At 31.0% G+C, this 12,723-nt stretch overlaps 1 protein-coding gene across 1 annotated transcript in view; it reads right to left on the bottom strand.

The window, feature by feature from the left end:
• The window catches only part of LOC106686616 (zinc finger protein OZF), a 269,514-nt gene that overhangs the window by 98,060 nt on the left and 158,731 nt on the right, over positions 1-12,723 (bottom strand). The window contains exon 3 of the mRNA XM_067049395.1: positions 6,357-6,638. Coding sequence (XP_066905496.1) covers positions 6,357-6,638 — 282 coding nt within the window. The remainder of the gene's footprint in view (positions 1-6,356; positions 6,639-12,723) is intronic.

The following is a 12,723-nucleotide window of genomic DNA, read 5'->3' as shown; positions in this document are numbered from 1 at the left end:
TATATAATTTACCGTCTAATTTCATATATGAAGGGAATGGCCAGGGTTGCGATCAAAAAGAACAAAAATAGTTAACAACTATTTTTTTCCCGACGTTTGTAGAGCTTGGGGAACTTTTTGTCTTTTCGACTGAAGTCCCCCAAGCTATCAAGCTGAACAGCCCCGACGAAGCTTTACAAAGTGGGATGAAACGCAGGAAAATAAATAGTGTTCTTTTTGACCGCAAACCTGACCATCATTTTCACATTATTGTTTTGTTTTAACAGAAAAAGTAACAAGGATATTTCAGAAGTATAATTAATTCCATAGAGTTATGTTCAGGGATCGAATTGAGTAGTGATTGTAGAAAATAAAAATGGGATTCGACTTTAAAGATTGACGGTTATTGTACCTGACACATAAAATATAACAAAGTCTAACAAATTAAAAAGGTTTGATTTCGAGAACCCTACATATTGTGGCCAAAATAGATAAATAGGAAGGTGTTTTTAATAAACGCAATCAATCCCATATCTTAAAGGTCATACCGAAGTATGATATGTAGGAAGGATTTTGCTATGGTTGCCGATAACTGAATATAATGTTGCCGCCTACCTATGGTTCGAAGTACCAAAGCCCTAAAGCAGAAAAAAATCAGTTATTTCACCTCAATAATTGATTACTTTATTGAAAACTATATATAATTACTTGTCAAAATTGATGAGTTGGCCTAATATAGTTAGGAGAAATATAAAATGGTGACTGTTTCAAAATGTTAAAAGAAATTAATTTTTCATTCCGAGCTCCATATTTTTAAAAGTAACACCAACATTAAAAAGCGTAATAGAGCATTGTTTAAAGTAGATGTAATGTAAATATTGTAAAAAAAATGAGTTCTTGTATGGTTGTCAACGTTCAATAGCTCCTGAGTTTTTTTAATTTCACGTGAATTGTGGGTAATACCATGAAAATTACTACTTCTACAAAGAAAAACGTCATAAACTGCTTTATAGCAAATTAAAATAGCTTAACTTTGAATGAAAATAGACATCTGAACGTCTTATGGTTCCGGAGAAAAAAATTTTCTACAATAATTTCACTAACTACTTTTTAGTAACTGATTTTTCAGAACATGTTTTATAAAACTTTACTATTAAAAAAACTTAATCTCGGGAGCTATTTAAAATATACAACTTTGTTAGGGCTCATATTTTAATAAATTTCTCCTCTTTAAATGATGTTCCATTAGGTTTTCTAGTGTTGTAGGTAGTTTTAACGATATGGAGCTCGGGATGAAAAAAATAATTTTTTTTAACATTTTGAAACAGCCACCATTTTGTATTCTACCCACCATAAGTAGCAGACTCATCAAATTTGACTAATAATTATACATATTTTAAATTAAAGTAATCAAATATTAGGGTAAATAATTGTATTTTTAACCACCGGGCTCTTGGTCTAAAAGGAATTCGGTTGGAATACAGCCTGGGGATTTTTTTGTTTTAATCCCCCTCCCTCGCCATTCCTTGCATACGGGGTGCAACAGCAGTGGGGTACCACCCAGAACGCTACAAATGGCGAAGTAGGGTAAACTAAAACAAAAATAATTCTTTTTTGGGGATGGAGGGGGAAGGGGTTGTTTTAGTACCCTTCTTATTTCAACCTTTTATTTTTATTAATTTTACATTAATAAAATATTCCTTCCGACATTTCGGACTGTCTGCACATCTTTAGTTGCTAAATTTTTTTTTCATGTTTTTTTTTTTTCATTAATATCCTTAAATACATATTTAAAAGTTACTTTTTGTGTGAATTTAAGAAAAAAACAAAACAAGAAGAATTGAAAATAGTTAGGATCTGATGACAGATAGAGAGTTCGAAACGTGGGATATTTTATGAATTTAAAATTAATAAAAATAAAAGGTTGAAGTAAGGAGGTTAATAAATCACACAGAAGACAACAAAACAAGCAGAAAACATGATAAAGTGCCTTCGATAAGAAAACTTCTCAGTAATTTGTTTGAAATCCACACATTACAACAACTGTTTAGTCGCTAACTGACGTTTTCAACACGGCCTCAATATCGTATATCCATCTCAGACGTGATTTTAACCTTTTGACCTTCTGTTAAATGCACTCACCAAAGTCCAACTTTAAAACCGTCTAACTCTGATAGTCGATATCGCTCGACTGACTTCACAGGTAGTCCCAAATTTGATTAAATGAGGAGCGCAAAGCGAGGTAAAACACCTCGCGAAACCACTCTGCTAAGAGGCTAGGTAATAAAAAATACTGCCAATTTCAAACGAATCGTTGGTGAACTTCGGGCGTGGTCAGTGCAGTTCCAACACGGGTTCTTTAGCACGAAGAGAAAATGAATACGCATTAAATAAAGCTGTGTTCCACAAAGGCCAATAAAGTGGGTACGGCTGTTCAAATGGGAATCATGTCTGGCTCATTAGAGACCTTGGAACCACAGTAACAGACAGTAGAGCTGCCATTATTTACAGGTCGTTAGTGGAAGAGCGAGAAAGAGTGTTGAGAAAGAAGTATCTGAGAGGAGTGGGACGTGATAAATACCTGAGGGGCCCAAGTAGGCAAACAGAACGCCCAGCGGGGGGCCCCGCTTAGGCTCAGCCTTTTTCGGCTTATATAAGATAATTATCATATCCCCTTGTCATTACCAACCTCCTGGCTCATTATGCACTTCAGAGTTAGGCACCTGCCTTGTAAGAATATATATATGACGATGAATTGAACCCATAATTTATGTATTGCTTTAATAACTTATAGTCGTCCTTGTTTATTTGATATAGAGAAAATATATTGTTATTGGGAGCTTGGCCATGGACAGGAACAACAAGCGTTTAAATCAGGGCGGCATGAATCTGAACTAGGACTATACATTTAAGAAGACAAAACATATTTTAAATCAACATAAAAATTAGAGAACCCACATTAAAGATACATATATTTTTTTATCCATCGTTAATCTATCCTCATTTTAAATAGAAGATTTCAAACAACCAAAAATGCTTCCTTTGAAAATTCTTTTATAGTTGGAGCTGCCTCATTATGGAAATCCCTATGAGCATCCATTTGTAAAGCCTCCTTACCATTTAAACATCTATTGTGTATTCACCACTTCTATCATCAATCCTTAAAGTTATAAATAATAAATATCTATGCAAGCTATCATAAAAATGTATCATTTTTTTAATTTAAGTTCTTATTTTATTTATATAATTATTATTATTTTTTTTTAAATTTTGTTTAAATTTACATATTGTAGCCAGATAAATTTTGCTCATTCCATTCATAGAGGACCTAGTGTTTCAGAATAAAGATAGATTTTTCATTCATTCATACAATCGATATATTTGAGTATAATAATCTAACTTTTTAGTGTTTATAAAATATTCCAAGTTTATAAGCAGCAAGCAAAGGAAAGGGCTTACAAAAAAAAAATCCATTAAATAATGAATTTGACAACTTCTGCATAAAGATACCTATGTGGCATAGAGACTGCATTGAAATGAAAGGAATATAATTTTAATGTATCCTTTACGAAAAGGAAAAAATTATATTCTTTTCAAAATAAAGTACCAAGAATCGCAGCGGATGCTCCTTGGTTTGTAAGAACTAGTTGCATCGGGAATTACAAATAGATTCGATAAAGGATTATATCAAGAATCGGTTCATAAAATTCCACATTTTAAGGAGCTACAACTTGGGAAATCCAACCTCAACCCGAAGATTAAAGCCCAGGCTGCTGCAGGACATCTTGTTATAAATTCTATATTTATCAATTCTATTTTTTTTTCTCTTCATCCTTTTTTCAAATTAAGTTGTTATTATTTTTTTACCCAATTGAGGGTAATTGCTTGTTTTGTTAGGTCTACGAATGCCGTTATTAATTTTACTTTTTTCTTTTATTAAGAATTATTATCTTTATCTATTTGTTTTATCTTAATTTTGTTTGTATAGGTCGTATACCCCCCTCCAAAAAAAATCAATTGTTAAAAAAAAAGTAAATGTTATATCAACTACATAAGGCCCAACAGCCCTATCTGGTATTAAATAAATAAAACTTTAATGTGATTAAACAATTTACAAATAAACTTATATATGCAGTAATCGGTACAATTAAAAAAAAAATCTATCAACGTCATATTAAAGGGCTTCTATTAAAATATTTAATGTTTATTACATACCGATTGATTTGTTTTTGGTAGCTTTTGAAACCATTTAATACAAACTTTCATATAAATAAAAAATAAAAAAATTTTAAAGAATCTTTAATGTATGCCTTTATTCTGCAGAATAGATATAAAGAAAAAATAATTGTTTGCATATAATCACTGCAAAAGAAATGTTCAGGAAAGGGGGATATAAAAAATTCCTAAAATTTTATAAACATTTTTTTCTCGGCTTCAGGGCGCATTGACCTTGATATGTTTCGATTTAGACCTCAAAGAAAGATTCATTGAAATCGGTGATTCCAAGTGCGTAGATTCACTTTGTGTGATATTACACATTTTCTAGGTTCAGTATTTATGCATTCAGTTGGTGAAGATTTGCATCTTCTCGGTAAGCCGTGGAATGATACTTAACTCATAGCATAATCATATTTTATAATTTGAGAGTCGGTCCCTTTTTCTAGAACGTTGTCCAATTATCGATTGGAAATAGTTGTTTTTCCGGTATACTGTGCGTTTGTTGCATACCGCGTATCACTTCCTTTGTTCATTATGTCATTATTCAACACGGGAAGCGCGTCACAGCGAAGATAGAAGAGACAAATGACAAATTCAGTATTTGGACATATCTTAATGATGTCAAATATTATGGTATAGCAAATATGATCAATTTTCAATGTATAAAAACTTTAAATTTCTTAATATGAAAGTTTTAAAAAATCGAAGACCCGTTCTAATATTCATTAAAAAAAAATTATATGTATATAAAGAGGATATGTGAAGTGAGAATATATAATTATTTATCTTTTAATGTGATATAAACACCTGAAATATATATTAAGTGTGTGGCTTCTCCCATAAGAACTTGTGTGCCCTTTATGTCAAGTCCTGCTACATCTGTCAAGTATAGAGCAATGCTTTGCATTTAAATAGCTTGGCTGGATAACAGAATAAGTATGATTAATTTACTCTCGACCATCTATAAGATTTTTTTTTTTATAAAACTTATGTGAGAGCAGATTGGTTTGACTATCGGTGAAGATGTCTTTCGAAGAACAATTAATTTAACAACTTCTGGTCATGGAAAAAGTGCGTTACCTCTTTGGTATTATTTGGCTCATGAGAAAAAGAAAAAAAGCAACCGGGATTGTTTAATTCAGGAAGACCACTTTTTTATTTCAACAAATTTAGGAATAATTTTTTTAAAATTCAGCTTCTGAGGTGCGCTAAACTAAATAAATTGATTTTTTCTAGAAATTCTGAGCAAGCTAAATAAATATTTTACATATAGCGTCGGTCTCGGTATAAATGGAATTCAATGAATCGAATATTTTCTAATTATTTCTGTTTTTGTGTATGGTATTTAGTTTAATAGCCATTACCAATAGATAGTTTAATGATGTGAAAGACAATCAGGAATAAACCAGATTTTAAAAAAAAAAGAAAATGCATACTGTAGGTTTTTCATCCTAACACTTTTCCAGACCAGAAAAATTGCAAAATACTGTAAATTCTTCTCAAAATCATTGAATTCACCTTTTTTCTTCATAATACTGGCGAAATGGATAGTTAATTTTTTCGTTAATTAATTAGATTAATTAATTCTTTCGTTTAAATAAAAATAACGGGTACCAAGCAGATGATTTTCTCACGCTCTTAATGGGGAAGTAGTAATATTCATTAAGTACAAGGCCGAGATAGGCAAAAATTAGCTGTAGTTAAAACTAATAGCTAAAATTCCTATGAATACGACTCTCATTCATGAATGAACCATTGATAAATAAATGAATAAGCGGAAGATCCTAGGGTGATGGATTCCTTCATATTTCCATTTAGTGAATGAGCTTAAAAATATAATATAGTTACTTTTTTAATTTGAAACAATTGTGGTTTTCTTTAGGATAAAAATAAAATTAATCCCAAAATTGAAATTTTCTTTTTCATTAGGATAGATAAATCCCCTATAAATCTTCCAATCACTAATTAAAAAACTTTAACTATTTTATGAAAGATATAATATCATTGGTTTAACTGCATGAAATAGTTTTTTTCCTACCTCAAAAGCCATTTATTTATTATTAATTATTTATAATTTATTTCTGTTACTGTCCATGAATCATGCTTGCACCCTTACTATTCAATGAAATCAATAAATAGATAAGGTAGGAAAAACTGACCTGAGGTGGTGCGGAGTGGGGAGCTCTGGGGGCCCACGGAGAGGGGGTGAGGATGCCGATTGGCGGAGGTCGGGGGTGACGGCCGAGGGTGTACAGCCCCCTCTCTCGCAACACTGTCACCCCCAGGGTGTCCGCCGCCCCCAGGAAGGACTCCAGCCTGTCCTCGGGCACTGCCGTAGCTCCGGTGTAGATAAAGTCCAGCAGCAGTCGCATGTCTTCGGCGTCGATGTCATCTAGGATTATGGTCGTGTGGTCTGTCGCAGGATGGGCCAGCAATACTTCCTGCAACGAAAAAGGGATCATTCAATCAGAGAAATAAATAAAAAAAAATTTAACAATGCTATTTTATTTTAATTAACCTGTTTAAAATTCGAAAAAATGGATTAATAAATCAGAAACATTTAACTATTTAGATTTTTATAGAAACTAAGTCCTAACGTTAAATAAGTAATCAAATGCCTACCTTGAAGGTAAATGATATTATCATTAAACATTCATAAATTTTCAGGAGAGGAATTTGAATAGATGATCAACTTTGAATAAAAGTTAATTTTTCTAAAACCAGGTAATTTCCCGTAAAGTAATAAATAGTAAGTAGAAAGTAAAGTAGAAACAGTTTTTTACCAAGAAAATTTTATCACATTTCCTTAAATGTTTAAGGGAAATTCTCTCGGAATAAATGTGTGATCATTATTCTTAAAATGTTTATTAATTAATAAAATGTTTTTAACAATAAATGTGCATACAAATATTCATCTATATTCACAACAAATAATTTCAAAGGTTTATGTAGCTTAAACTTTTCATTGAATTTTTTTTTAATTATTATTAGTTATTTTATTAATTTTTTTTAGCCTCTCAAGTAATCTTTATTTTAATCTTAGCCCCGATGAAGGCTAACACATGTTTGAATCGATCCACTCATTATTACAGGATATCTAGTAATGGCCACAAGATCCATAGAGATATCTAACAATGACTGTATCCAGATTATTTCCTCAAGTATAAACAGCCGCCAAAATCTATCCATATAGTTATTGATTAGCAGTAAGTATCTTCCCGCAACTATATAATTATTAACTTAGCAACGCATGTGTGCGCCCAAATGCGCTCAAAACTATGATATGTTTAAACTAAGTATTAATAAAGAAAACCAATTATATTATAATAGATGTTGATCTTGAGTGCTTGCCTGTTCTTATTTTATATAGCGCCGTCCAGTACTAGACAATGGCGAAATACAAGAAGCTGCACATTAAGTAACTGTATCCATTAATTTTCCTTTTACAGCTGCGAACCGAATCTAAGGAGACATGACAGTGCGTTAGGGGTAAGTTTTATTGAACCATTAAGCGCTAATTTAAAATCATTTAACTTTCTAGATAGGTTCTTGAACCACAGCATAATAAACTCAGTTATAGCCTAATTTAGTTTTATTAAGGCGTAATGGCCGCTTGGAATGCTTCGGTGTCTAGGAATCTTCGCCTTCGATTTACACCAACTATAAATTACCACCAAACTTCTCAATAATTCCGTTTTAATTTGATATGGTAAGCACATTCTCAGAAGTAAAAAAGTTTACCTACTGAAAAATGCAAGGCTTATTTAGCCACCTCATATTTATTGTATTTTGTAATTAGTGAATTCTTGAAATTGTATTTTAAAGGTCTCTAAGGAATTATTGCAACGGAATTCTAAAAATAAAATTAGCTTCTCAATATCTTTCGAGCTATTATCTTCAAAATTTATTATCCACAACAAAAAAGCAATATTCAAATCTTAAAATATGTCTTATTTAATAAGCAACAGCTTAAAACAATCTTAACTGTCTGGCACCGTAAATTATCAGAGATTCCAGAGCAGCAATTATTTTCTAAAATCACAAAAAGAAAAAAATATATATCAACGACCAACATGTCATTAGGTCATATTTTTTTTTCCATTTCAAAGCTTTTCTGTTAAATAGTAAACTGTACAACGATTATCACACCTAACAATACGTGAAGTTTATCAGTATTAGGCAGGGGGGAGCATAACTCCGCTCTCCTTCAAAAGACCACGTCCACGAAAGGAAGGATTACGGTAAGGTTAATAGGAATATCCGTCATTTTAATCTTATATGAAACAGAAGGCAGTCAGTGATTGGCTCGTATTCTCCCCCTACTCCTCTGCCACGCCCCTGAAAGGTAAATAAAACCCACCACTAAGGCTTCATTTTTTCTGCCAGCTCATTTCATTTCCTTCATAATACTCCTTCCTTTAAGCATTTTAATATTTATATTATAATTATACGTTATGTTCCTATTACTATTTGTTATACTGTATTCTTTTATACGAGTAAAGGTTGTAATTTTATGTATTTTTAGTGTTGTTTATTTTGATTATTAATAACCAACACATTTTATACAGAATAAAAGAACAATCTTGTATATATAAAATTCCAATTTTGTTCTTCTTTGTTTTTTATTTCTTTTATTGCTGGGTTTACGAGGTATCAAATCAAAAGAATATTTCTCAAAAGCTTTTAACTATAATAAAATCAGAGAAAATCTTAAATGTAGAAAAACTCTTACTTAAAATTTTGAAAAACACATCTTGAATAATGAATATAATTTGTTTTCTGTCTATTTATTTTTCATATGATAGGTATTAATATTTAATTATTGAATTTTTTTTTTATTTTCATGAGTTTTTTTTCTGGTTTATTGCTAAATATTAAATTAAAAAATTTTCCTTGTGAAATGGGATAAATTTCCAATTTTTGGACCAAATATTTGGTACAGTAATATTATACAAATATATGTGTCATGTAATAACTACTACAATAATAATTGTTTTTAATATACATCTTCAAATGTTGATATGTATTTTTTATTTCATTTTCATATAATTGTTAAATTGAAATAATAATTTTTATAGCCTTTTTTGTTTTTAAATTTTTTCTCGCGACATCAATTTAAACCAAACTGATTTAAAACTTTGTCATTTGAAACAACTTAACACTATTTTACAGATATATACATGCAGAATAAAAACAACTAGTCCAATAAAGATTGTTTGAAAAAATAAAAATATCTGCGAGCACCTACTCAAACAAAATTGGATAACAATCTAGATTATCCGGAAATCCCCTTGAAAAAGCTTTCACTGTTATTCTCTTTCAGTATCCATGTTTTTTTGTGTGTAAAAAGGCAAAATAAAAAAAAAAAAAAGTTAGAAGTTAAAAAACTGTCCATCCTCACTGAAGACATAAGCAGAAGAGGAATGGAAACGTAGCAGACACGTTGGATAGGCGCAGTCGTGATGGCTAGCGAACATTGGCCTTGTTTAACAAGGTATTCATGGCAGCCGTGGAAGATGATTGATTTCTCTTCGGACAAAGGCCTCCACCCTTCACGCCTTTTTTTTTTCTTCTTGACATTTTCAAAGAGTATTCAAGATGAAGAAACAAATTGGCTGGAGCATGGTTGCGGTTCCAACAAAAGTTAGTGTCAAAGGAGAGAAGTAATCAGTTATTTTCGAATAGTGAACCGTATTCGTGAAAAAAAAATGAGGAACTGAGTGGAAATATTAAAATGGCATTCATAATCGTCCTATTTAAGAAAAAGTAAAACAAAAAAAATTGTTGAACAACTTAAAGATATAATTCAATTTTTATTCTATAATTTTTACAAAGTTAATTCAAAAGTTTTTTTGAACTAAGTTAACATCATTGTACTATACATAAAGTATTCGGCTAAAGCATTAAATTATTATTTTTGCTATATTTTTGAAAATTTTATATACTATCATAATAGTCATGACGAGGATGGCACAATGGGGGAGTATTAGGCCTAAAATCTGTCAACATTTTCTTCTTAACTTCCAGTCATATACGATATTTTAATAGAGTAAATCTTTGTAGTACTGAATGCAGCATGATCCACAACTGTTGATGTGACCAAGGGTTGCATCTAAAAGTACTAAATTTTAAAATGTTTAAAAGAAACTTCTAATATCAAAACTTATACTACGTACAAATTATTGTAAAGTGATTAAATTGATTTTTTAAAAGTTCAATTAGGTCTTCGAATTCGAATACATATCCTTAGTTTTTTTTTAATTAAAAAATAAAAAAATGTATACAAGTTAAATATTTAAATCTCCGAATAGGACTTACTAAACAAGTGTTTTCCTACAGTTCATTTAAGTATGAATATTACAAAAAAGAAATCTTGGGATATAACACAAGCTTAAATATTTTTAAAATGATTTATCACACGTATTTTAAGAAAATGTTCCTTATTTTAACATGGATTAGAACAGTAGCTTCCAAAGCCGCGGAACCCTGGGGTGAATATGTACGAAGATAAGAACGACATTTTTAATTTTTTTCATTCGCCAACTGTATTATGAAATTTCACTAGCCCAACGAGAATATCGCAAAATATATTTAGCTCGAAAAGGGTGTCGTAGCGTAGAATGTTTGGGAACCACTACAGTAGATTATGGAGGTCACGTTTCTCCTTAATTTACAAATAAAAAAAAGATGCAATTGAAAGCTGACGGGAAGACGCAGTCGAATCTATCTCGATTCCCAACCGGACCTCATCAGGATGCTAATTAATAAAATAAAATATGAAAAAACCAGGTCACTTATTTATTTTAATGATGACATTTAAAGTCTCCAATCTAAAACGCAAAGATAACAAGCCGAATAGCTAAAACGGGTAGAACAAGGTGAAACTTTTCCAAATGTTGTATAACCTGTTCTAGGATCATAGCTAGAGCTAAAAAGATGCGGATAAGCCACTAGTTCATTAAGTACGCGTTTTATAAGTAGTAACGAGCTTCAACAAACTTGGCTCGTATAAGAACATGTTCTCCAAGTCAATTCTCAGAGGAATATTAAATCAATGAGGAATAATGAACATGATCAAAAGCAACACGCAATGGCTATACACGGTTTAGGAGAATTAACAATACCGTCATGATTGAAAATATAAAATGGCAGCTAAACAATTTTATGAATAATATTAAGTCTAAGGAAAAGGTCACCACCACAGGTAAAAATGAGGGTTTTTGATGTTTCTTACTAAACAATTTTTTTCCTGTCCTGTGTCTGTGTCTTTGCAGACCCGGCAGAAATTATTGGAGTTTGGCTGGGATATGATCCCTCACCCACCACCACTATTCACCAGACCTTGCCCCAACAGATTTTCATTTATTTCGAGCCCTCCAAAACTCTCATAACAGGAAACACTTTAATTTACTCAAGGACTGCAAAACGCACATAGAGGAGTTCATTGCACAAAAATCTGAGAAGTTCTGGGAGGACGGAATTAAAAAATTACCTGAAAGATGGCAACATGTAATAGATCAAAATGGGTCATATATAATTGACTAAAAACATTTACAAGAATCTGAATTCTTTATTAAAACTACTAGTAAAAACGCTATTAACTTATTTTACAACCTAATACTAATAATAACAGGAGTTTCGGGTCCAAAAAGGAAACAAAAAATTATTTCACCTTAATTTCCGATTAATTTTGAAATAAAATAAAAAAATTAATCTTTCTTCAGGGACTCTTGGTTCCCTATGAATAACAATTATGAACAGAGTTTTTTTCCAAAGACCACCCAAGCTTCTGTCTTGCTACATTAAATTACACAAGACATATGTACGTCTTATGGATCTAGAGATATATGTTTTCAAAAATCCAACATTTTATACGAACAACTAGGAATTAACATTTTGTGAGTTTATTTTGTCAAATATCATAAAAACTACTACTCCTACATAGATAAACATAATTAACTATTTTGTAGTAAATTTAACTAGCTTTAATTTGAGCGCTGGCAGACATCTGTACGTCCAATGGTTTCTGAAATGAAGTTTTTCATAAATCAAATTTATTGTCCGAACAACTATAAATCAATTTATTTTAGCAAATATCATAAAAACTACTATTCCTACGAAGGTAAAGGTCAGATACTTCTTTATAGTACATTAAACTAGCTTTAAATTTAGTGCTAATTGACATCTGTACGTCTCATAGTTCCTGAGATATAGTTTTCTCAAAATAAATTAACTAACTACTAATCTTTTAGTAGATTTTTAAGAAATTTTGCTTTTTAAAAAGCTTATATCTCGAGAACTATTGTACTAATATTTCAGCAAATTTACTCTTCTTTAAATAATGTTCTCTTAGATTTTCTAGTGTTGTTGGTAGTTTTTAAGATATAGAGCTCCGACTGAAAAATTAATGTTTAGAAACAGCCGCCATTTTTTATTCCCCCTACCTATACTTGGCAGACTCATCAAGTTTGTCTTGTAATTATACATAGTTTTTATTAAAGTAATCAAAAATTGGGGTGAGATAAC

Source organism: Halyomorpha halys, unplaced genomic scaffold (assembly GCF_000696795.3).
Source record: "Halyomorpha halys isolate HHAL.00 unplaced genomic scaffold, Hhal_1.1 Scaffold852.1, whole genome shotgun sequence".
NCBI lineage: Eukaryota > Metazoa > Arthropoda > Insecta > Hemiptera > Pentatomidae > Halyomorpha > Halyomorpha halys.
The sequence above is the reverse complement of the archived record's forward strand: the minus strand, read 5'-3'. Positions and strand labels throughout refer to the sequence as shown.